At 43.8% G+C, this 23,176-nt stretch overlaps 2 protein-coding genes across 2 annotated transcripts; both read left to right on the top strand.

Annotated features, from left to right (window-relative positions):
* The first annotated feature begins 2,007 nt into the window (after nucleotides 1-2,007).
* On the top strand, nucleotides 2,008-11,486 carry LOC119386870 (uncharacterized). The gene is made up of 5 exons (XM_037654142.2): nucleotides 2,008-2,246; nucleotides 8,397-8,458; nucleotides 8,610-8,699; nucleotides 10,453-10,479; nucleotides 11,343-11,486. The coding sequence occupies exons 1-5, from the start codon at nucleotides 2,168-2,170 to the stop codon at nucleotides 11,400-11,402; spliced, it is 318 nt and encodes a 105-aa protein (XP_037510070.1). The 5' UTR covers nucleotides 2,008-2,167; the 3' UTR covers nucleotides 11,403-11,486.
* Nucleotides 11,487-16,776: 5,290 nt separating this feature from the next.
* On the top strand, nucleotides 16,777-21,568 carry LOC119386862 (uncharacterized). The gene is made up of 5 exons (XM_037654130.2): nucleotides 16,777-16,982; nucleotides 18,836-18,897; nucleotides 19,091-19,180; nucleotides 20,844-20,870; nucleotides 21,385-21,568. Exons 1-5 carry the CDS (start codon nucleotides 16,904-16,906, stop codon nucleotides 21,442-21,444), a joined length of 318 nt encoding a protein of 105 aa, XP_037510058.1. The 5' UTR covers nucleotides 16,777-16,903; the 3' UTR covers nucleotides 21,445-21,568.
* The last annotated feature ends 1,608 nt before the right edge of the window (nucleotides 21,569-23,176 follow it).

Below are 23,176 nucleotides of genomic sequence, written 5' to 3'. Positions count from 1 at the left end.
TCGAATTATGTCCAGAATTTAAAAATGCAATGCCTGGTTTTCGTTCGCAGAGTGACTCATCAGTTACGATGACCACGTTTGCTAAAATTGTTAAATTACCATAAAGTAGCGCGACTAGGGTGCAGTGTGGGTGTAGCTTGACATTATTAGGAAAAAAATCATGGAAACATATTTTAATGGGACAGCAAGAAATTATTATTGAGAAGGATAATTGAAAGTTCCATATTAAGTACGTCTAGCACATTTTTCAAAAATATTTTCAGGAGCTTATGAAATAGCAACCAAAGAAGAGAAAAAAAAATATAAGGCCGCAAAATGAGAACTATTTGTGGTGACCGGTTAAAACACGATTCGTAAAGAACATGAGTGAAATGAGAGGACCGCAGACATCTTGTGAACCGTTGTTCTTATCCATTGGCGATTCCTTCCAATCGATGTGTGCCGCTTTTCGACGGGCTTCTTTCACGCCAACTTGGATCACTGGTTATGTGCCAATAGGCTTGTGTCTCTCTTCAGCAACGGAAAAAAAGCCTGCAGCACCAAGCCCATGTTATGCATATTCAGATAATATTTACTGCTTTTATGTTCGGACACGCAACACACGCGGACTTCGTGGCAACATCTTTAGGTGGCGGAGCGTGGCCGGAAGAAGCGCGAGAGGAGAGCCTAGCGGCAGCAGGTGGTTCATTTACAAAGAAGGGAAAACAGCGCTGAATTTTCGACGAACACAAAGGAATACAGACGACGACACAAAGGAAGACAGTGCCTGTCGTCGTCAGTCTGCTTTGTGTTCCTCCAAAATTCAGCGCTGTTTCCCTTCTTTGCACAATGGACCAACTTGTCCAAGCCTTAACCCTAGCAAGGTTAATTTACGATGCGTTTCGGCGTTGTCTGTATAGTGTGTGACCGCACTGCTCGAATGATAACTATATTAACGTCGACATTCATCTTGACATGGTTTCTGCTCGAAACATAACTACCGTAGTTGGAGTCGGCTAGTGACAAAGATGTTCTTACGAAAGAAAATCATTTTTAAGTCGACCCCTCCATCTAGACGCGTAGGTTTCCCAGTCGCCCGGGGTGCTAACTGCACAATGCACTAGCTGTGCACTGTGCATTGAGAGGTATACGTACACAAAATAAATCTGTCATTTTCACGATGAAAATTTAAAAGTTTGTCTGTGCAACGTTCTTTCCAGCATTGTACAGCATGTCTAGAGCAAAATGCAGCTGCTAATTAGGGCTGCTGAGGTATGCGGACCGAGAAAGTGGGCCGGGAGAGCGCCCACCTCCCCTCCTGCCCTCGCCATGACTGACACCTCTGCTGCTTTCCACAATTAGCTATAACGTTAGGGATTTAATCGTTATCACGCAGCTACGCAAACCGCTGTCTTGAGCTGCGGGTGTTCGAGAACCAATCGATGAGAAAACGCTCTTGTGCAGGAAAAAAGATCATAAAGATGCAAATAATAAAACGATAGCAAGTCTTGGTGGCCTCAAAGGCCTCCGGAAGAAATGAAAGTACGGCTATGTTTAAACGTAGGCAAAAAAAAAAAAAAAAATCCGGTTGCATGTGCACCGGCAAGTGCGACTACAGCTATTGCGACAACACGAAGATTTTCCATTTCCCGAGGATGATGAGCGAGGACGATGGGGTCGAGGAAGTTTGCGTTACTCTGTACCCACGTGCGAGGGGCGTTTGTGCAGGCTGGTGATGTCGTCGCAAAAGTTGCTGATGAAACACAAAAAGACACAGAAAAAGTAACACAAATGAAACAAGGCAGCTCCAAATCGACTATCGTAAGGTACAATATGATGGTAGCTTTGGAGTTTCCTGTCATTCAATATCATTTAGCCCTAGAAAGAAAACAGCTTGCCACGTTCATGATTTTGCTCCTGGTTGTTTTATTTTGCGTTCAGATATGTAAGAACGAAAGCAAGGACTGGGCACTAAATTTTGTTAGAAGAGAGAAAGAAGGAGACGTTCAGAGCTTCTGGGCTGACTCTGTGTCTAGTTTCCTGATCATGGATAATGGTGAGACAACGCGTGCATATATAACTGAAGCCTCTGCTGCTATTCGATAAAGCTCACCGTGCCACTGCTTCAGCTGAGTCGCAGTTCGTTCGTGTACTCGTAGTCTTATTGCCGAATAAAGGCTCTTCGAAAATGAAGGTCCTGCTTCTCTGCGGACTCGTCCTCGCCGGTGCTTTCCTCGCTGAGGCTGCCGGTGGTAAAGAACTGTGTGGTAAGCAGGGTTTTTATCGTCCCTCGTGACTAGAACCTTAACGGTGATTACTGCTATGAATACGTTAGTTGTTGACCGGCACTCCGTGTCCAGGCATGTTATCCGGCGCTATGCGCACACGCATGGTGGTGTCGCATATTTCTTTAGATATTCTTATCTATACCAAACACTGAACGCGTGAAAGAGCAGAGTGCGCATTAACTTTTGTGAGCAGTATGTGAAAGTTGACAAAAAGTAGAATAGGAAAGACTGTCTAGTGAGGTCTTTGCTTATCCTTTTCTTAATGGCGGCTCCATGCATAAATGTCGCAAGTGCTTGCTTCTCGCATTTAAACTATGAATGTTGAATACATCGATGTTGATGTTGGTGGTGGTTGTTGTGGTGATGTGGCTATAGGCGGGGGAAGCCTGGCAGACCTGGCCGGCGATCGCCCCGCCTCAGCCTTTCTTTATACGAGAAATATGACCATAGATCTTTAAGTATTCGTGTAATCGCATGGAACACATGTTGCGTAGTTAAGTGCTAGCGTCATCACGATGCGGGGTTCACCCCTTATAGAGTCTGCGGCGCGCAGCTCCCTTGTGGAGCTGCCTTAGCACCAGGGGATGACATACCGGGGGGCGTAAACGAAGGGTAGGCCCCCCGCGTCAGACATGGCGTAACCCAAACCATGGATGAATCTGAAGCGATTTTTCGGGCCCAGCAGTGCCTATGCCGCCAGGAGTGCTCTCCCCATAAACCGTTCCGAAGAGCGGCGCAACAAGGCTGACAAGGTCCAAGTCAGCGTCGCCACTCGCGGTCGCGTAGAGCAGACAGGCCCTTTACACCACCGCTGTGCAGACTCAGGCCAATTGGGCCTGTGGGGCACATCCCCCGTACCGCATGCAGGAGGGGGTAGGCAACCCGCGCTACCTGGCCGGGAGCCATGAGTAAACATAGGTTTCCACAAGTTTCCCCCTCACTGCGGCCACGGACCTTCCTACTGCAGGTCCCGCAGCCTGAGTCCCCCCTCTTAGCCGTACGGGCGTCTAGCCCCACCTGCACGTTGCCCGTGACGCACCACGTGGAGGTGGAGGAGACTCAATGAATCAAAGGCCGCGGCTCCAATTAAGCTGGATTACATGGGCACGCAACCACCCACGCCGTTCCGACGCCAATAAATCATAAATGGAGCTGGATACTTCCCGAACCAGCAGCGAGATCCCCGTCCCGCATCGCGGCCTCCTAATTGGCTGGATTACAGGGGCTCGCAAATTCCCCCGGCCCTAGCGGTACGAAACTTGAACTCTCTCACAAGGAATGCAATCCCATGCTGAGGCCTCCAAGAAGTTGGATTACAGGTGCTTACCAGAATCACCTGGCCAAATAAGCACAGTTCCTATCGCAACTCGGCCTCAACCCTACGAGTTGCGACAATGGTGGTACCCTTCCTTGGATGCTTGCCGGTTGTAATCGGTTCATGTCCGGCGTCCACTCGTGTGGACTATGATCAAAGGGCCTCTCCGCCCCCAGGCAATAGGTTACAAGGGCCCGCCACAAGCCCCCGGCGTGGCATTGTCTTGGTTGGTGTACAAGGACACAGAGCCACTGTGCGACCCTCAATCCCCAATCAAGCCCCCTGGCAATGGGTTACAGAGGTCCGCCATGGTCCTCCGGCGAGAAACACCGAGACAATGTACATAGCCACACAGCGCCACAGATGTCTACGGCTAGCCTACAGTTTTATGGAAGCGACAGAATCAGCAACGATACTAAAGAAATAGACCCGGATCGACAAAATTAAGAGCACCATCAGTGATCTCAACACTGGCGGTCGAAGTCTTGGCGTAAGCTCCTTCTTCTAAATGTGGTCTGCTAAAATGCACATCAGTGATGGAATACCCCATCTTGTATGTACATTGCTAAACATAAAAAAAATGTCCCAGTGTAGATTAACACTGACAACTTATGTGTACATAGTTTCGAAAAATTCTAAGGCATTTTATTTTATTTTATTGTTTTTGCTGCACAGTGCTATCCATTCCTACGCAGCTGGAAGGCGCCTTCCACCTATGTAGGACTAGGCTAACTTTTAGCTTATCATACTTAACTCGGCTGCTGTATGCACTGATTTGGGTCGCAGCTGTAATTCTTTGCAGGTGTGAGTCAAATCCCTTGTAACGTTCTCTTTGCGTTCATAATGCCAGAACACAGCTCTGCATTTCTTAGTGCATCGGCGCCTTATTCAATCCCACGGAATGCGCTTCCGAAATTGCACAATGACGGTTCCTTGGAAACCGTCAGATAGGTGCCACATAAGAAGGCTTAGGTCACCATACTAAAAGCTTATAAGGCCATGTGGTCGTACTGTAAAAAAGAGAATGAGCCACACAAAGATGGAGACGGGAGTTGAGCAACTGCAGGGCAAACACGAGTAGCTTTAGACGGGGGCCAACGTTTCGACAAAGGGACCTGACGAAAAGAAGTCCCCTCGTCAATGAATGTTGGCTCTGGGTTCGCTTCTTCGTCTTCTATGGATCATCTAGTTCGAAGTGTCTTGAAGTGTCGCTGAAAATTATAGTAAGACGAATTATTAGTGTGACTTTCTCCGGATCGCCCAGAGTTGATTGTCTAGTCCTGAGCTGAGCAGCTGCTGAGAGACACGGTCTCTCGGCCGGCTCCTAGAGGGGAACGCAGCCCGGAAACCTGCAGGAACTGAATAAAGTTATTCACTCACTGACTCACTTTCTCCGGCGTCTAGATTTGGTTAGTGCTTCGTTAGCCCTTCCCACGAAAATAGTGACGCTGACATTGCTGGTCCATACATGTCAATACTTTTGTACTCTAAATGTATCGGCAGGCAGGGCAAGCGATGCGTGGAAACAGCGCAGGCTTTAAGCGTGACGTGCAAAGCACAACACAGCCAGACTCACGGTTAAAATCACTGCGTGTAGAGGAGGTCTTTCTTTTGTGCAGTATCCTATAAATAACCCGTAACAATAGCACTTTCAATAGAATTCTCTCTGGCTGATGTGGACATTCTTTTTTTGCAATAATGTTCATAGCACGGCTTGTCTATGATTACGGCCTTTATAGAACACAAAACAGCATAATTAAGATATAAAATTTGGCCTTTCTGTTGGATTTACTAATCGGTTCATGAAAGGAGTACACATCCTGCTCATCCGGAGCGAATGTATGTACTGCCGGTTAGTTATGCTTAGAAATTAGGACCATATGTGCTCTACGTTAGACACCTTTAAGAGCTAAGGAGTAATCGGCGCCTTATTTGTGCGCCAACATCTGCTTACGTCATGTCAATAAAAAAAAAAAGAAACGCACATTAACCTTTTCCTCTGTGCGGCAGGGTGTGAAAAGACTGGAAAATACCTTTCCGTTTAAGTATGTTCAGCACTCGATGTATTCATAACGCGCACAAGTTTAATTGCCCTGGGGAACAGAAATTTTGTTCATATATTGATGTCGATATTAACACTGTTATACATGGTCCTCTGCGGACTTTGTTCATTGTCGTTCTATCGACTGCCTGAACATGCTGTGTTCCCATGCGAAAAAGAAACCCATGAATGCAGTGATAAAGATTTCGTCGCTGCAAATTTTTAAACCCATTCAAACACTAGTGTCATAGTATAGAGGGGACAAAGTTACTTGTTGATGATCTTGGCCCTAACTTCCCCCTGCGCTGTAAAATACTACATTTTATTCAAGTAGTTTCATATTTTGCGTCTCATATAGAAACCAAAGGGTGTTATGCTGTATGCATGTTCTTGCGCCAAAAGCCCTAACCGTTCAGGAGACCCAACCAAGTTCGGTAGACCCAAACAACTTACGCAAGAAGTCCTCCTTAGCCTGCTGAGTACTTGATTCACTATAGGGTGCTGTCTTTTTTTATTCATATATAATTATAAGAGAGGCTGGCACCTTGTCTTCTTTACCGGCTTCGTCAAGATAAGTGGTGTCCGAATCAACGCTCCTGAGACGGTTCCCGTAGCAAAAAACATATTTCGAAGGACACGCCTTTGTGATTCACATGTGCAGTAAGTTATTGCAGAGTCGGAAAGATATTATGGCGGCCGTGTTATCACGCGTTGCCTAACAACGTGGTTTGAAATAGCCGCTAACAGTTCAGCTGTCTATATGGCAGTCCATCATGCATGAGTACGATGAGCATGAGCATGAGTATGAGTATTATGCATGAACAGCGGTAAAGGCCAGTCTGCGCCACGCTTCGCAGTCGTCTATCCTCCTGAGTCCCGGGTTAAAGTTAGGTGCACGAATTTTTTCAGAAAGTTCAGTATAGCTCGAATAGACCACGTAGGCAAAAAGTGTTAAAAGCTTAGCTTAGTGAAAGTTAGGGTTTGTATGTGGTGCAATGTCCAATATTTTGGACATCAGTACTTGAATTGGTCCTCATGTCCAATATATTGGACATCAGGACCAAATAACGCGGCGAAAATAACGTCGGAACATGCCTCAGGCAGTTAAAAATGATAAGCAAGCAAAAAACTTCAGAAATGCAAGACAAATGTATTGACTAAATACGTACTTTGACGAGTGCGGCCGTAGAAGACGCCACTGCTGAACGTTGCCATTTTGGACTAGATTCCAGACACGCCGCTGCATTGATTTTGCCCACACTTGACAGAGGGCGCTAGCACACGTTGAAAAAAAACTAAAAAAAAGTTTTCAACGGAAAATAGTGTGTGCTGTGGTTGGAGCAGACGATCATGAGTTGTCCAATATATTGGACAATTCTCCATAGCCGGGACTCATGAGGCTATACGCCGTTGGCGTTTCAGTGCAGATTGACCCTAACGCAAGCATAGTGCTTTTCATGAAATGCTATTTCTTCCTTTGCATTGTGCTCTCTTTTCGCCACCTGCCAGCAAAGAGCCGTCCTCGCGCACTTGCAGATCAGCATTTCATGTACAAACAGATAGGTGATGTGAGTGCGCAAGGCTATTCACTGAGCTGATCGGTCACTTGTGCAAGGGAAAATTAACATCAAGGCAGTTTCAGTAGTGCTTTGCAGTAAGAAATTACAAAGAAGTCTTTCACGAAGAGCACCTCGGTAAGGACTATTTGCAAATTTGTGCCTTTATCATGTCCCACCAACGCCAACTAACTTCTTTGAATTACACAAGTATAAAACTCTATCTATAGAAGCTACAAGTGGCCCATTAGGCGCTGCTGCGTTCACATGCGCAACTTTGTATCTAGTCAATCTGAAAATTATTCTCATCATGCGATATTTTTTAACGAAAATCCATAATTTCTTGAAATAAAAAAATGCTGTGGTTTTTATCGCAGAAGCATGTACTTGTAAGTGTGTTGGAAGCGATGTTGACAAAGATAGTGGCAACACTGCACTGTTGTTTTGCGACGCGTTTGATGCACCACGCGCGCTGGACAAGCGAATAAATACGTACTGAAAGTTGTCATCGATTTTTTAACTGCGTAGTCACCTTAGTCACGTAGTCCTTCTAACGCCAATTGAGCTCAGATCTCACGTATAATCTGGGTAGCCTCTGCTACGGAGGGATCTCACTACCGTTCGCGTGTGCTCTTGGCGTGACCGGCGGGGAAGACAGAGAATCAGTGTTGTCCACTGCTCCCTGCTCTCAGTTATGGCTTCTGAAAATATTGAAGTAGAATAAAGAGTCGTACAGTAAGAACACGAGATGCACTGACGTAAAAATTCGGAGTGCACGGATTTATTTACTCAAGGTAGAGGCTCGAGTGTTTTTCGCGAGGCATGACTCCTGCGTGCAAATAGATAAAGAAAATGTGCACATTATGAATGGATTATGCAATGAAACCACTTTTAATAAAATTCATTATTATGTTTGCTGCAGCGATTTTTTGTCGGTAGTCTTTTTTTTTTCACAACTACAGCTTATTGGAGACCAGTGCACACTTTTCGCCGTCAATGAATATCGGCCAACTACCTTAGCGAAAAGTTCACTTAAACTTTCTTCACCTAAGGGCGACCGTGCGACACGAAACGCATCTCCCTTGACATAAGATGAAGGAGTTCAAAGGGGTTAACAGGCGTCCGTGTGACAGAGGTATTAGCCGCTGGAATACACAGCCGCGAAAGCAAATTCTCGTGCCCACGCATGCTGGATACACGACTTTTTTTTTTTACAGGTATGAGCCACGAAGGAATCAAGGATGTCCTGAAGTGCATGGCTGAACATGCACCACCTCAGGTATGCCGCTAACTCACTCAATTAAAGAAGAAGAAATCAAACTCTATAATTACTTTCGTGATGTAAATGCTAAGTAAATAAAAATAATCTACTTATTTATGTACTTACTGATACGTCATATTCGTTTACTAATCGCGGACTCTCCACGCAGGTGAAGGAAAAGGCATTGGGCCTGATCGCTGAGAAGGGAGACCAAGCAGCCGAGATTATTAAGTCGAAATGCGAGTCGGATGTTGACTTCGTAAGTATCGCTTCCTAAAACTGTAGGAAGTACAATATAATTTTGTTTGTCTATTCGCAGGGCTAACCTGATTTTCCTTTGACAGAAAGGCACAGGCTTATTGTAATCTTGATGCGCTGAAATTTAAATTGAAACACTGAAACAAATGCCATCACCGCTGATTCGTAACTTCTATAGACGCAGTATATGAGATAAAATTATACGAAAGAGCTGTGGTACATGTGGTAAATCCCTATGGCTGAATCTAGAGTTGTTTTGCCAATTGAGGTAGGTATGGGGTATTGCTCATATCCAAGGTAAGCTTGCCAACCTGTCGCGAGGGCCCTGGAAAAACATAAGCTGAGTGTATAAAAGCCACTACGTGCATAAAAAAATAGAGATATGGACCATTCGGGTCGACTCATGATAAGAAATGAATAGTTGAATCTCCAGTGGAACGTTACAAAATATGGGTTCCCTACGCCGTTAAAACTGGCGTTATATGAGCTACCTCTATACCCACCTTACTTGAACATTTTTCAGCTGTCTTCAAGGCCAAACACAATTCCAAATTTCGGTGGCGATTCTATCAGCGACTTCAGTTCCGTTACAATCTTTCGATCTCATTATCACGCACCGAATGCGCAGAGAAAAAACGAACGCCTTCGTTTTGCTTGCACTATTTTACTCAATAAAAAAATGGCGTTCGTATAGCCTCACGTGCATGAAAGTTACCTTTCCCATACGTGTCTTTATGGAAAGCCTCTTGTGACGCTTCGCTCCCATCACTGGAAGCCGCCATATTGAGAGATGAGTTTCTTCGACTGCGATCGTCGGATTTCACAGTAAGAAGGCAACTGCTGTACTGATTTCCATGGCAGCTGACGCTGCCGGAACTAAAATCTTTAAGACTAATATTATTCCCTATCGTGAGGTTGTGAAAAAGAGTCAATGATGAGTGAAAAATTCAGAAGTGCCTGTGTGAAGCCTCTCAAGAGCGAATAGGCTCAACTATCAGTTGCCTCAACAGCCGTTGGAAAAGCTCGTGCAACCGGGGTGTCAGTCCCTTCGAAATAATGAAACCTTACGCCGGAAATAAGTTTGCGAGAAATTTACTCTTATTTTATGGAGGAACAGCAAGCGCCATGGTTGTTTAGTGGTACACATAACGCCTTGCGTTTGATAAGTATTTGTTAGAAAATTTTACTGATTGCCCACGTTTGCTTAAGCATGTTTACTGTTACATAATTTGTGGGAATTACTCACGTGAACTTTCTTCGCAATTTATACGTCTGATTTGGGTATACATCATTGATAAGTATATCTGGTATACCATGCGCTTAAGATTGGTACACTGTCTTCGACAATGAACGACCCTTAGAGTCCTACGCGTTTATAAATCATAAAGAATGTAGAGCCATTTTTTCAGTGTAGAAAGAGGTATTACTTTGTGCGGTGCTGGTAACGGACTTGCCTGCTCGCTGGCTTATATTATTGTCCCGCAGTCACCTTCGCACAGGTTATCTGGGCAATAGGAGCGGCGTTTTATCTCGTTGTGTACGCCATTTGGCATGACGAATATAGAGCGGAAACTACCATGATGTTTATTTGCAACAAGTTTCAACGGTATTTGAGACGTCTTCGACACTTTTTAACAGTGTGTCAGGCGCTATTACAAAACTGCCTTTGGACGTTTTCTTTGTTCTGAGACATCCCAGCAGGAACAATGAAACCGCTGCGCCTTTAACTGTACCCGCTTTTTTTTCTCACGCAGGGTGAGATGGTTTCCGTCGTGTTCTCGGTGAGTGCAGGCGTTTCCTATTGCTGCAATGCATTCCTCGCTTTGAAGTGCTGTTCGCATCAAAATGAAGTTTATATTTCACAATTGGCTTTTCGTCGACCTTCAAGTCATCAATGCATGTGCGCTTTTGATGTTGCTCCCGTGCCTACTTCAGAAAGGATTGGCAGACGAAGAATTTAATTTCGCTGCACAGTAAATGAGAATTATAGGAGTTTTTCAACAGCAATGAAATCATTCTAGCAGATGTGAAACGCCATCAGGACTTACTCATTCAAAAAACAGTGGTCCGCGTGATGTCGCAGACTTCCTGGACAGTGTCTCATGACCACGACTGTTCATTAAAGCATACTGCTGTGGCACTGATTCAGCAAATGAACTGCAATAGAATGTGACGACGAATTGCAGGAAGGGATTACGGGCAGTGGAATTTTAGTGTAGTACTTATTACCTTTTATTTAACAAATGCGGAAATCCACCCAACATTCCAAAAAATAAAGCTGATTTTTTTTATGATGAGTAATGAAGGAAGAAAGAACAACAAAAACAAACAAATAGTCACTTTGAAAATAATACGGGGCTCCGAAGTCTATGCCCTGACACCATCAAATGAATAAAGAAACTGCAAAACCATTCAGCTAAACCCATTAAACAGATAAACCACTTATTTGCTTAAAAGCAACCCTTTGCACACCACCGGAGCTGTGCTACACACACTGATAAAACGCCTTTAATGACGTTCATGAGTATAAAAGAATGACACTATGAAAAGCTGAAAGAATAAACCAATAAACCTTGTTTAGCGAAGTTACTGCTGCAAGTACGTTTATGTTTTCTTATATGTGCGCTGTTTTTCTTATTTATAGGAGAAAGTGGCGGAAGCTATTAAGGAGGCGTACCATCATTGCAAGCCGGCCATTGCATAGCGAGCAGCATCATTAAGAAATAAGCAAGACTATTCTTGTAGTCTTGTGCAGTGCAAGCCAAAATAAAGGCAGAAGTGGAACGTATTCATACGTGTTTGTATCATTTGTTAACTTGGAGCAAACATATGGCGCTCTACGTGGCGCTCAAGGAGTCTCGAGAACTTATAGAGCCTCACTGCACAGAATAAGAGAAGGGGTGGATGGAGAGCCTGGCAAGAATACGGCTTGGATAAAATGAGCACTCCTTTTGAGGGGATTCGAATAATCTAAATGCCAAAAAAAAAGAGATAGCGATGCACTGTGGTATCTGAATGAAAACTAGCCCACCTGGCATTATAGAGGTAATAAATACACTAAACAAAAGGTTTTCTTCTGTACAAAAAATAATTGTGTTTACGCGTACGTCTTTCTTGGGGCAGCAACAAAGCTCTCGACACGAAAATATTTGTCGACATGGTAGGGGGGAGAGGAGACACGCTATGCGAAACTTGACGAAACATAAACAAAAACAATTTGCAGCTCAGGACTAAAAACAACCCAGGCGAAACACTTTCGTCGGGATGTAACTGCCACTGATGCTGCACCAATCCCGGCGACCTCAAGTCCACGATTTTGAAGAATTCATGACGATGGGAATCTATTACCACATAAAATGACCATTTCTGTTTACTTTTTTAAATAATGATAATAAAAGAAAGAAGGGAATGCCAGTAAGCCGCAAACAAACAAACCGCGACAAGCGGTTGACAAGTTCGATGGTCTATCAAACTTGTCGTAGCCGCGCCTACTATAACAAAAATAAATCTGGTTATAGGCGCGGCTGGCCAGATGCTACAAACACATGTTTGGCGGTACAGCAATCTTAACCCTTATATCGAACGTGATTTTTAAACCAGAATCTCAGTGGTGTTCTCGCTCGTACAGGAACGATACTTTTATTTTAACACGAAAATGTTTAATGCCGGGGTCCACCAAGACTTCACTGGGATCATTTCCGTCACGGAAGTGACGGTAAAATTTACACGAGCAGATGACAAACAAAAACCAGAAGAAAAAACTTCATTCATTTGAATGACTTGGGAATCGAACCCACGACCTCTTCATGCGAGGGAAGGTGTCCGGCGCTCTACCCACTGCGCCACCGACCTACATGCACGTTACCCTCGCAAGCGCTCCTTACATCTCTCGCGTTTCCATTTCACAGCGATCTTCGTTGGCGGAGCGGTGTCGCCGTCTAGAAGCGGCGAAGTGAAGTACTGCATCATGACACTAACGAGTGCCGACAGGGAGCGCTTCGGTAGTTCCAGCGCAACGAAGCTTTCAATGCATTATTGTAGGAAATTCTGCGGTCGATGCAATGTGCTGTACGCGACGATTCGGTTTGGTGACGACGTAGTACGTGCTTTGCCTTTCGCGTCGTGTTAGCGTGACTACTCGTCGACAGAGCGTGACTACTCGTCGACACATGCACCAACGGCGTTTCTCCGCTGCCTACTGCTTCGAGTGCGATAGCACCGGCTAATAACATTGCTGCAATAAGCGTCACAGATAGACAATGACGTCGACGGGCGATGTCGCGCAGTGAGTGATTTGGTGCAAAGATAGAGACGCCATCGTTTAGCGGAACGGCTTCCCGCGTTCACGGCTCAAGCTACGAGCTCTGCCTCTCGCCTTCGTGAAGCGCTGCGTGGTATACGTATGAGCACGGGCGTAGGATAACCCGATTACTGGGCAGCGCACGAATGGGCGTTTGTCTCAACAGATGACGAGGCTTTGAATTAGTGCATATCGAGTACTAGTGCTCATTGCGTGCTTGCTGATGCCACCTTTGCGCAGGATTCACCGTATGGTGTGTCCGGGTGTATGTGAACTACTTCAGCTACTACAAGGATTAAGTCAGGATTTGTAGTCGAGATGGAGCTATGCCACAAGGCGTCAACGTGGGCGCATCCACGTCCAGCGATACTACAGCTGCCAAACACTAATAGACATTGTGCAAGATCTCAAACATGAATGTACAATAAATAATCTACTACTCCTGTGAAGACACGGTTCAGTTTTGAGTTATACCGATTCCTATGACGGAGGGATCAACCATGTTTTTACTGATTTGTCAGGCTCTGTACACAAATCGCAAGCGTTGAAGCACACGGTCTCTTCGACCTCTTCTTCCTTTTCGTCCTCGTCTTCATCTTCTGCATCGCTCCCAGAACACGTGCGCCGATTTGTCCGGCGTGGGATGGAATAACTCTGATGGGTGAGAGAACGAGTACAGAGAGAGAAAAAAGGACAAAGAGAAAGAAAGAGATGCAATGAAAGAGAGAAACTCTGGCGAAAGAAAATTCATGACAAGGTGGGATTCGAACCCGGCTACCCGTGATCCGAAGGCGAGCATCGTAATCACTCGTCTATCCAGGCACGCAAGCCGATCATAACATAGCCTTGTATAGTATATTATACCAAGGGGGTGGGAAAGGGAAGTGAAGGGAGAGAAGGGAAGAAGGGAAGGATGAGAAGAAGGGAAGAATGAGGGGAGAGAGTAAAGCACAGCATAGAAAGAAAAAGAAAGAAAGAAAGGGAAGAAAAACAGATAGAAAAGGCAAGAAAGAAAGAGAGAAAATATATAGATAGAAAGAGGAAGCGAGAAATAGAGACAGCGAGAAAGAGAAGAAAGGGAAAGATAAAAGGAGCGAGAAATAGAAAGAAAAATATATAGAGAGAAAGACAGCAGTAGAAATAAACAGAGACAAAGAAGACATAGAAAAAATAGAGAGAAGAGAGAAAATGAAAGATATGAAAGAAAGGGGAGAAACAAGAAAGGCCACCCAGTTCCACACTTCCTTCAGGCTTGGCACCGCTCGTGCAAAGCTGACTTAATTTCTTTTGTTTTGTGAGTGTTTTTGGAATGCGAACACAGCTGTGTAACATTTGACGGTCTAAATCGCGTGTGCAGCCCGCAGTTATAACTTAACAGGTAAGGTGCCGTGCTGCTAAGCCCGAGCACGCGCGTTCAATTCCCGGCCGAATTGAGGTGCACGTTTAAGAGCTCGAGGTGGTGGAAATTAATGCTGAAACGCCCCGCTATGACGTGCTTCTTAATCATATTGTGGTTTTGGCACGTAAAAAAAACCGGGGAATTAAACTAACTAAATGACGTGGAAGGTTCACCCACAGCACGTATGGCTTTGGGTCGCCTCATCTTTCCTTACCCCTGTCAAATCTGTCAGCGTAGGTCTCAAGATAGGCGCTCCCACTCGCAATAGTAAGACAAGGACGAACCACGCGTAAGCGAAACCGCTGTCACTCATATCCTCTCGCAACAAGCCCTGTGACATTAGGATGCTTCCTTACTATACCTCGCGTAAGGCAGCCCCCTTTAGTCATACAGGCGCAGCATTATGTGAGCTGACGTTCACTCGTATAAGACTTGCTACATCTCGCGCAATCTTGTCAGGTTTCAAACGTGCTGTCGACATATGCCCTGTCGAGCAGCTCGAGCAGCTCATACGAGTTGTTCTTGCGTCCGCCAATCACGCAACATGTAATATCAATATCAATATATATATATATATATATATATATATATATATATATATATATATATATATATATATATATATATATATATATATATATATATATATATATATATATATATATATATATATATATATATATATATATATATATATTGATACGTGGGCATCTTGCACGTCACGAGATGTCATGATTAATTGCTGAAGAAGAACTAATTGTTAAGGAAGAAATTAGCGATCGGGCTTCAAAAAGAGCCTGTTGCGTCTGTTTTGACTGCACCACCACAACCGTTCCGTGACCTCTAAATTTCAGTCCTACTCCGAAGTGCTGCTCAAAGACGCCACAAAAAGCAGCGTGATTCATGCAGGAAGCCAAACTGACATTATCGGTCGATTTCGACCGTTGGTGCTTTTCTGTAGTGTTCGCCTTTCTTCGCGCGTGTGTGATGATTCCCTATTTGTCTACAATACACTTTTCTTAAATCGTAACTATCGGCCAAATTGCAGAATTTACGTAGAAGCGCGACACCATCTCCAGCTAACCATGTGCAATAATACTGAAGAAACTTCAGTCGTTTTTTTCTTACTTTGTCTGCTAGCATGACATCGTTTTCTTTTCGAACTAAAACACAAGAAGTGACGAGAACGCAATCGTTTGCAGCGCCCTTGAAAGTCGTGTCTTTGATAACAGGAATGCTAGGTCGGAACCGCTATCTCCCAACGCATTGAGTAACATCAGCTTATGTGACGCGCTGTTTGTCGCAATAAATGCCAGACAAACGAAACATACTTCGCCTTTCATTTATTAACACAGAGAGAACCCAGATTTACATGTTACTGTAACACATGAATATTGCCGACATCCACCTTACTGTTCGGGTGGTTCATAGATACCGACGGTTTAATAGTAAAGTATCTAGCGATGTTGATAAAAATAGAATCAACAAGCACCCAGAAGCAAACACTTATGAAGATTGATTACGTACGTTCCACCATTGTGCTCTGGTTTCAAGATGAATTGATGTTGCCTTTATCGTTTACTATTGAACTTCCAGGGGTATGTCCGAATGTTCAATTTGTTTTCTAGCCTTTCATTAGCACTAGGCTAAAAAATGTCACGTTCGTGGAGCTTCAGTTACTGACCTATACTGGTGTCAGGAGCTTTCTCTCAATTTCTGAGCACAAGGAATCTTTCGCTTCTGCACTTTGACACAGCCGTCGACCTCCAACAATCTAAGGTAGAAAGTTTTAAGCAGGAAACAACGAAGGTATAAACAGCAAACGTTTCATGCCTTTGGGTTGAGCAAGCTCGCAGGGCGAAGGGTTGCTTGGCTGACACCGACAGGTGCGTTGCGGCAACATATCGAACAGTACGACTAGAGATTGAGTTTCAAAAGCTCCAGCCAGTGCGCTGTCAAATAGGGTGGTGGGAAATGGAAAGTGTGCGACACGCAACACCCACGCGAGCGGAACGTCGCAACGACATCGGGGCAAAAGTACACGACTGGATTGAGACATGGACGGACAACCAAAAAAAAAAAGAGTAAGATAGCAGAGTTCCTCAAAAGGTACACGAATAGCGCGAAAGTTTCCTCTTACACGTATCTGTGGCTACTCTTGGTCCCCAGACACGTGACAGTTCTGCAATCCGCGCATCTTTCTTAAGTTACGTTTATTTTATTTTTCTTACGAACGCAAGTCGGTACTGTATACGCCGGCAGTGAAGCTCAGATGTCAAAAAGAAAGAAGGTATGTATGAGCGTTCGGAAGTGTCAAGACTGACTCCGCGCTTTTTGTACTGGCCAAGGACACTCGCGAGTGCACTTGGGTATATATCCGGGCTCACAGGGGCTTTCAGTCCAGCTCTCCTGGAGTTTCTTGCCCGAAGCTTCGTGCGGTACTTCCTCGCTAGTTTGACTGTCTCGCCGTTCGTTTCTCGTTGAGAACACAATCAGTTCCTCCAAGATGAAGGTCCTGCTTCTGTGCGGAATGATCCTGGCTGGAGCTTTCCTTGCTGAGGCGGCTAGTGGCAGCGAGTTGTGCTGTAAGATGCTTGCTTCATACTGTTTCTCTATTATGTTCCTAGTAGTGCGGTTATGTTTATGTGGCTACATGCGCTGGAAGTTAGGAGAGCTCTTATTCGTTATGGGTTTCTGAAAAATTATCTACTAAACATCATCGCCAGGCAAAGCCTGGAGGTTTAGTTTTCATCCATCCATCAATTCTGGCGTTTTTTTTGTGTTTTTTTTTAGTATGACACGAAAAAGGACCACAGAAGAGGGCGCCCCGCCGTGCTTCGTGGTTCTTTTCTCCGTGGTCTTGTGGTGTATTGCTTGCGCTGCCGTTTAAATTAGGCAGTTTTTTTTTACGTAAATGATGAGATCGCATCAGAAAAGCCTTCTCCGAACCATTATATAAAAGTAAATCTGACGAATCGTTATGGTTAATAAGCTTACCTTATATCTACGACAGCGATGAAAATAGGTGAAAACAATTGGTGTTCAGGCAGCGTTTCCTTCATGCAAACAGGGAGGCATTGTACTTCTGATTTCGAACGGGAAATGACGCTACACTGTTGTGTGGTTACCTAACACCTAACAATGCTGTCCAACACTTTCCCACTGCTATAACGCGATGCAGGAGCTCACAAACGGTGAGTCGCGAATTCTCGTCACTTGGCCTGAAGAGGATGAGCAAAATGACCTTCATGAAAGGGTCAACTTTTTTTTTTGCGCGAAAGTAGAGTATAGTGAACCTACACCATATTTATTTATTTAGCATCAGCGAGCTCCAATAGATAATGTCACCGGGTATTTACGCCCGTGTTCTTAGTATGTTAAGTGTTGACAGAATATAATGCCGCATAAAATTAAATTTCTTGCACCTCTTGTTTGTAGGCAAGTTAACATGACAGTCCCAGCGCCACAGCTAAGCTTATTAGCGCTGCAGTTCCAGCTTGCAGCCACTCTTGTTGTGATATTTGGTTGATGTCATCTAAAAAATATAGAAAACTTAAATCTAACTCACGGGCAATATCTTTTGCAGCGATTTCTTGTGAAGCTGGGCAATGTAAAATTTGTATAACTCCATTTTTTTTTTGCCTTACCTTTAGCGCCAACAATTGCTATAATTTTACGTGCCAAAACTGCGATATGATAATGAAGCACGATGTGGTGGGGGGGGGGGGGGGGTCTCTGGGTTATTTTTGACCAGCTTGGGTCCTTCAATGTGCTCATAAACATAGATATACGGGCGTTTTTCACATTTCGCCCCCATCGAAATGCGGCCGGGAATCGCTTATGAGCTAGCTAGTTCGGTGTGGGTACTTTAGTTAATTTTTCTGGAGCAATAGAACGAAAAAAAAAAGTGAAGTGTCTTGGAAACAGACGCAAATTTTTTTTTTTTCGTGTATAGACACTGAATGAGTACGCTAGTTGGGGATGAGTACCACGCAATAGGACTATAGCAGACTGACGAACACAGTTTTATCGCTTACTGTGCGGGAAACGGCACGAGTTATAAGCCTGTTTGTCCGGTGGCTGCGTCATATACACTGTGCCTGTAATAAATCCTGAGCTTCATCTGCTCTGTGCTGCTTATTGTGTTACCAGTAATCAGACACTGTGCCATTTTTCGCGACGCAATGCCCGATTTCACGGCCCTACAGTGTTTAATGTCGTTTTGACAAATATATTTGTTTTTGTTTTTCTGTATAAAAGCACTGGTTCCTTTCAATGATGACAGCCCGTCCATTGAAAAGTGCACTCGGTGAGGCACTGGATAGACTTAATATGAATCACGTGGCATAAGGAACGTGTTTCTTAAGTGCCCTTGAACACCTGATATGGGAAGTAATAGTCTAATTTTCTTATTTTACTTTCCCCCCTTGCTTCGTAGCTTTGACCAATGAAGAATTCAAGACATTGTTGAAGTGCATGGGAGACCACGTCGACCCCGAGGTACGAGTCATTCATTCAGCCATCAAATGTTTTCAGTGAATGGACGAATTAGTAAATAAGTGCGCAAAAAAATAAACAGATTTTGTTCTCCATTATGTTTCTATGGACATGTTCAGCGAAGAAAACGGCTTAAATGACTTCAGTAACTACCGTTAACTTCGTGCACTTGGTTAAAGCGTGACAATCTGCGCAGTTCAAGGAAACCGTGAAGCAGGTCATCGGCGGCAAGACGGACAAGGTGTACGAGGTTCTTAAGAAGCAGTGCGAGGCAGGAGTGGACTTTGTAAGTGCTTATTTTCTGAATTCGAGGAAGAACAACATGTTTTCATGCTAACTCGTATTAATCGTTCTTATAGTGTGTCACGTTTTATTCTGAACGGCTCTGGTTGACGTGATGCACTAGTGGCGCCTATGTTCAGATGTGGATAGTGCTGTTGGATAGTGCTACGGATAGTGCTATGGAGATGTGTATAGTGCTACGGATGTGTTGCTGTTGTTGTTGTTGTTGTTGACGCTATAGACATTGAGTACGATAGAAGCGAGGAAAGTGCACTTACGGTTCTTTATCTGCCCGTAAAACCCTGCTTATTTTCTACTTTCGCACCACAAACAAGCTTCACGCCAATCGGGTGAAGCTCGACAATTCCTTCCGACAATCCACTCGCTTTTAAAGGACGAAATGAAAATATTAGGAACTGGCGTCTAAATGCCAGATATTGTCTCTGTGCCGCCATTTGTATTGTAAAAGCTCAATTGACCTGGAGCAGTGCCTCTACTGCGTCCGTATGAAAGAAAGGAAAAAAATTAGAAGGCACGCGCGTGCGTAAGGATTGATTAATCCTTGGAAAAGCATGCCGTAACGTTGTTCCGGGACACGTCACCAAGATTTTTGGTTCGTGGCAAGCTTTACCGCCACAGTTTCCGTCATCTTTCCGTACATTGCAATCTGCCTCAGTTCACTCGCCTTCTGTTGGACGCCATCGGGCCAATGTAATAGGCCAGGACAGTCAGTTAACTCGGCGTGGCTTTTGATCTCTGTCAAATAAGCGGGCTCAGTTAATAATTCATTGACTACGCGCTTTTGCTGAACTACGTCTATGCAGACGTGGTAAACAGTAGGGCGGCCGTAGAAGTAATCTTTTCTTCAGAGGGAAAGGGGGTTGGAAGGGGAATTAAGTCTAACCAGTCTTTTTATATGTGTTTTATATATATATATATATATATATATATATATATATATATATATATATATATATATATATATATATATATATATATATATATATATATATATATATATATATATATATATATATATATATATATATATATATATATATATATATATATATATATAATAACAAAACTGAAAATTTTCGGGGGGGAGGGGGAGGGGGTTGAAGGACCCGCCTCCTCCCCGAAATTTACAACTGGTGTAGCGCCCTGGCTATACCCGCTGTAAACAGGTTAACCACTTTAGTCCGGGACAGTCTTTTTTTCTTTCCTGCGGGAGTATTCAAAATTAATGTTTCGTACAAGTACTTCAACTCCAGGTATATAGATGATAGAAGGCTTTTTGGAAGCCTTCATTTCATCATTCCATTATCATTACTAAGTCTTGTCAATAATAATAACAACAACAACAACAACAACAACAACAACAACAACAACAACAATAATAATAATAATAATAATAATAATAATAATAATAATAATAATAATAATAATAATAATAATAATAATAATAATAATAATAATAAACATGTGCACTAACACGTACAGGTGTGGAAATTGTTAAGGTGTCAAAAGCACACCACTTCACATAATGATCATTTACACAACACTCATTTAACATGCACTTTTCACTGACGAAAAAGTAAGCAGTATGTTAAAAATGCCAGATGAAAGCGCTACAATTCTTCCCTCTCTGTTTTTCTCACTTTCAGGGCGCTCTGCTGACTTCCGTGTTCTCGGTGAGTACATGTTACCTATCACTGCGGTTTCACCAAGAATTTGTTTCTTAGCATCGCCGTATGGCAATAGATGTTTGAATAATTTACTGATGAGATGTTACCACCGTGTTAACGCTTATAGTACATTAATCTCAATAGTAGTAGTGCTGTTGCTACTACTACTAATAATAGTACAAATAATAATTGTAACTATTATGATAATAATGATAATACCGCCTTCGTATTGGCCACGAAACAACCGTGATTTTGCATATCGGTGTGGCTAAATACACGAAGAAATTACGTCACGTAGACCAAGCAAATTTAGAACAATAGTATGAAGACCACCACCCAAAACATGAAAAATCATCCATCGACAGTACTACCGGAAGAAGACAGAGAATCCTGAGCGCACTTAACTTAGGCTGTAGGATGATCCACTACAGTATACTGTAGTGCAGAAAACGGGAAATATTGGCTGACAGTTCGCCGACATACGTGAAGTTACACCTGCTTGCTTTATATATTTTTTCAGGAGAATGTAGCGACCTCTGTCCGGAGTGCCTACGCTGCATGCAAACCACTCAAGAATTGAAGGATTTTTCTGAAGCCAACGAACCGTAAAACGAAGAGTTCAGCACAGTTAAACGCCGGAATTAAATTAAAAAAGTGATGCAGACTTGTGTCTTCCGTGCCTCATTTATCAATTATTAAAGCAGAAAAGTTACGCAGGATATTCCTGCGATAAAACCGAAGTACGGACCTGTATAATGACCTGACTTCAACGACGGACGCAATGGCTGACAGAGTTCGCTGCGGCTGTTCCTAAACTGCACTTCAGAATATCACCGTCCAGCTCACTTTACTGCCTCTCTTCTATTAACCAGGTACCTCTCATTGCACTGTATTGCTCGCTGATGGTTCTTTCTGCGATGGATCACCACATCACGCCACTCAAGCCTCGGTACCTTGATGTGTACGCATAGGTAACTCAGTGAGGTATTAGGTATCCCTCGAGTTACCTATGCCAACCATAGCCACGCGACCTACCGAATATTTGCGTTATGTTACCTGATGATTATGCGGAATGTTTAGCTATTCGTAATTATTTGCCCCGGAAAAGTTCACCTTTGGTTCCACGGTGCGTTATGCATATTTTCTACAGTTTCAAACGGCGTGAAGAGGAAAATTGCAAACTTTCGACAAAAATATTCACTGCAGAGCGCTCCTGTGTAGATAATTCTCAGGTGCCATTTCGGAGTTTTCTCTAACGCACTACGCTTGTACGAGGCTAAACATCTCACTTTGAAAAAAAAAAAAGATCATATTAGGCACTGGCCGAATATTGCAGCGCATTCAGCGACTATAATGGCTTTGTTTTTAAATGCGAAACATGCCTTAGCGAACCCAAGGCACTTTGAGCGTTTCTATCTATCTCTCTATCTATCTATCTGCCTACGTCTGGGTGCTCTCATGATCGCCTCCTTAACTTGGTGTAGACCAAAATTGGCATGTGAGGGTAAGAGGATTTGACGAATATAACTGTTAGGTCATGACATGAACAACGTGAAAATCCTGTCGCGTACGTCGTCATACCCTTTCCTCCAGACACGTCTGGCACATACCCGTTTACCACGGGCCGCGGTGTACGGGTATGCGCCAAAGATGATTGACAGTTTATATCTACCCAGGAACGACGAGAACAGACACCGGTAATTTAAATGCGAGAGCGTTAAGAAAAACCGACATCGGCAGCGTTGTCCCGACGAATGGAAAGAATAAAAATTAGGATCCCAGCAGGAATCAAACCCAACCATTCCGCGTGGTAATCAGGTATTCTACCACAGAGCCACGCCAGATCTGTAAACTGGTTTGGAAAAACAGCCTATGCAGGTGTAATGTCGGTGCAACGTCAATTGTGGTTGTGGTGCTGGCTATCTACTTTTACAAGAAAGCAATAAACACTACATCCTACAATACAGGCGTCATATTAGATTAACGTCTGTGGTTGCAGTATTGGCTCCGCTTTTATAGCAGTATAATGAACATTACATTTTTATTCCTATGATTCAGCAAGCTATATCCAAGCCTTGGTCGATCCCGGAGGAATACGCTAACGAAAGTTACGTATGATATTCACATCATCGGGCCGTAGAGTCACTTTGTTTCGATAATACTCGCGTCTGTGCTCTAAAGTGAGTACTGACCTTACGCCAGACCATGAGTTACCCTTAAAACGCAGGTGTAATCGGCGTGCATGGTAAGGCCACGATGTGCACACAACTACTACGCTTACGAAAACTCGTCGATCCACCTTGTAACGCTTG

The sequence above is a fragment of the Rhipicephalus sanguineus genome, chromosome 1 (assembly GCF_013339695.2).
Source record: "Rhipicephalus sanguineus isolate Rsan-2018 chromosome 1, BIME_Rsan_1.4, whole genome shotgun sequence".
NCBI classification, from domain to species: Eukaryota; Metazoa; Arthropoda; class Arachnida; order Ixodida; family Ixodidae; genus Rhipicephalus; species Rhipicephalus sanguineus.
The sequence above is the reverse complement of the archived record's forward strand: the minus strand, read 5'-3'. Positions and strand labels throughout refer to the sequence as shown.

Coding starts and splice junctions, on each gene's coding strand:
- LOC119386870 (XM_037654142.2), top strand. CDS start 2,168: ATGAAGGTCCTGCTTCTCTGCGGACTCGTCCTCGCCGGTGCTTTCCTC. Junction 2,247..8,396: donor CGGTGGTAAAGAACTGTGTG/GTAAGCAGGGTT, acceptor TTTTTTTTACAG/GTATGAGCCACGAAGGAATC. Junction 8,459..8,609: donor CTGAACATGCACCACCTCAG/GTATGCCGCTAA, acceptor CTCTCCACGCAG/GTGAAGGAAAAGGCATTGGG.
- LOC119386862 (XM_037654130.2), top strand. CDS start 16,904: ATGAAGGTCCTGCTTCTGTGCGGAATGATCCTGGCTGGAGCTTTCCTT. Junction 18,898..19,090: donor GAGACCACGTCGACCCCGAG/GTACGAGTCATT, acceptor CAATCTGCGCAG/TTCAAGGAAACCGTGAAGCA. Junction 20,871..21,384: donor TGCTGACTTCCGTGTTCTCG/GTGAGTACATGT, acceptor ATATTTTTTCAG/GAGAATGTAGCGACCTCTGT.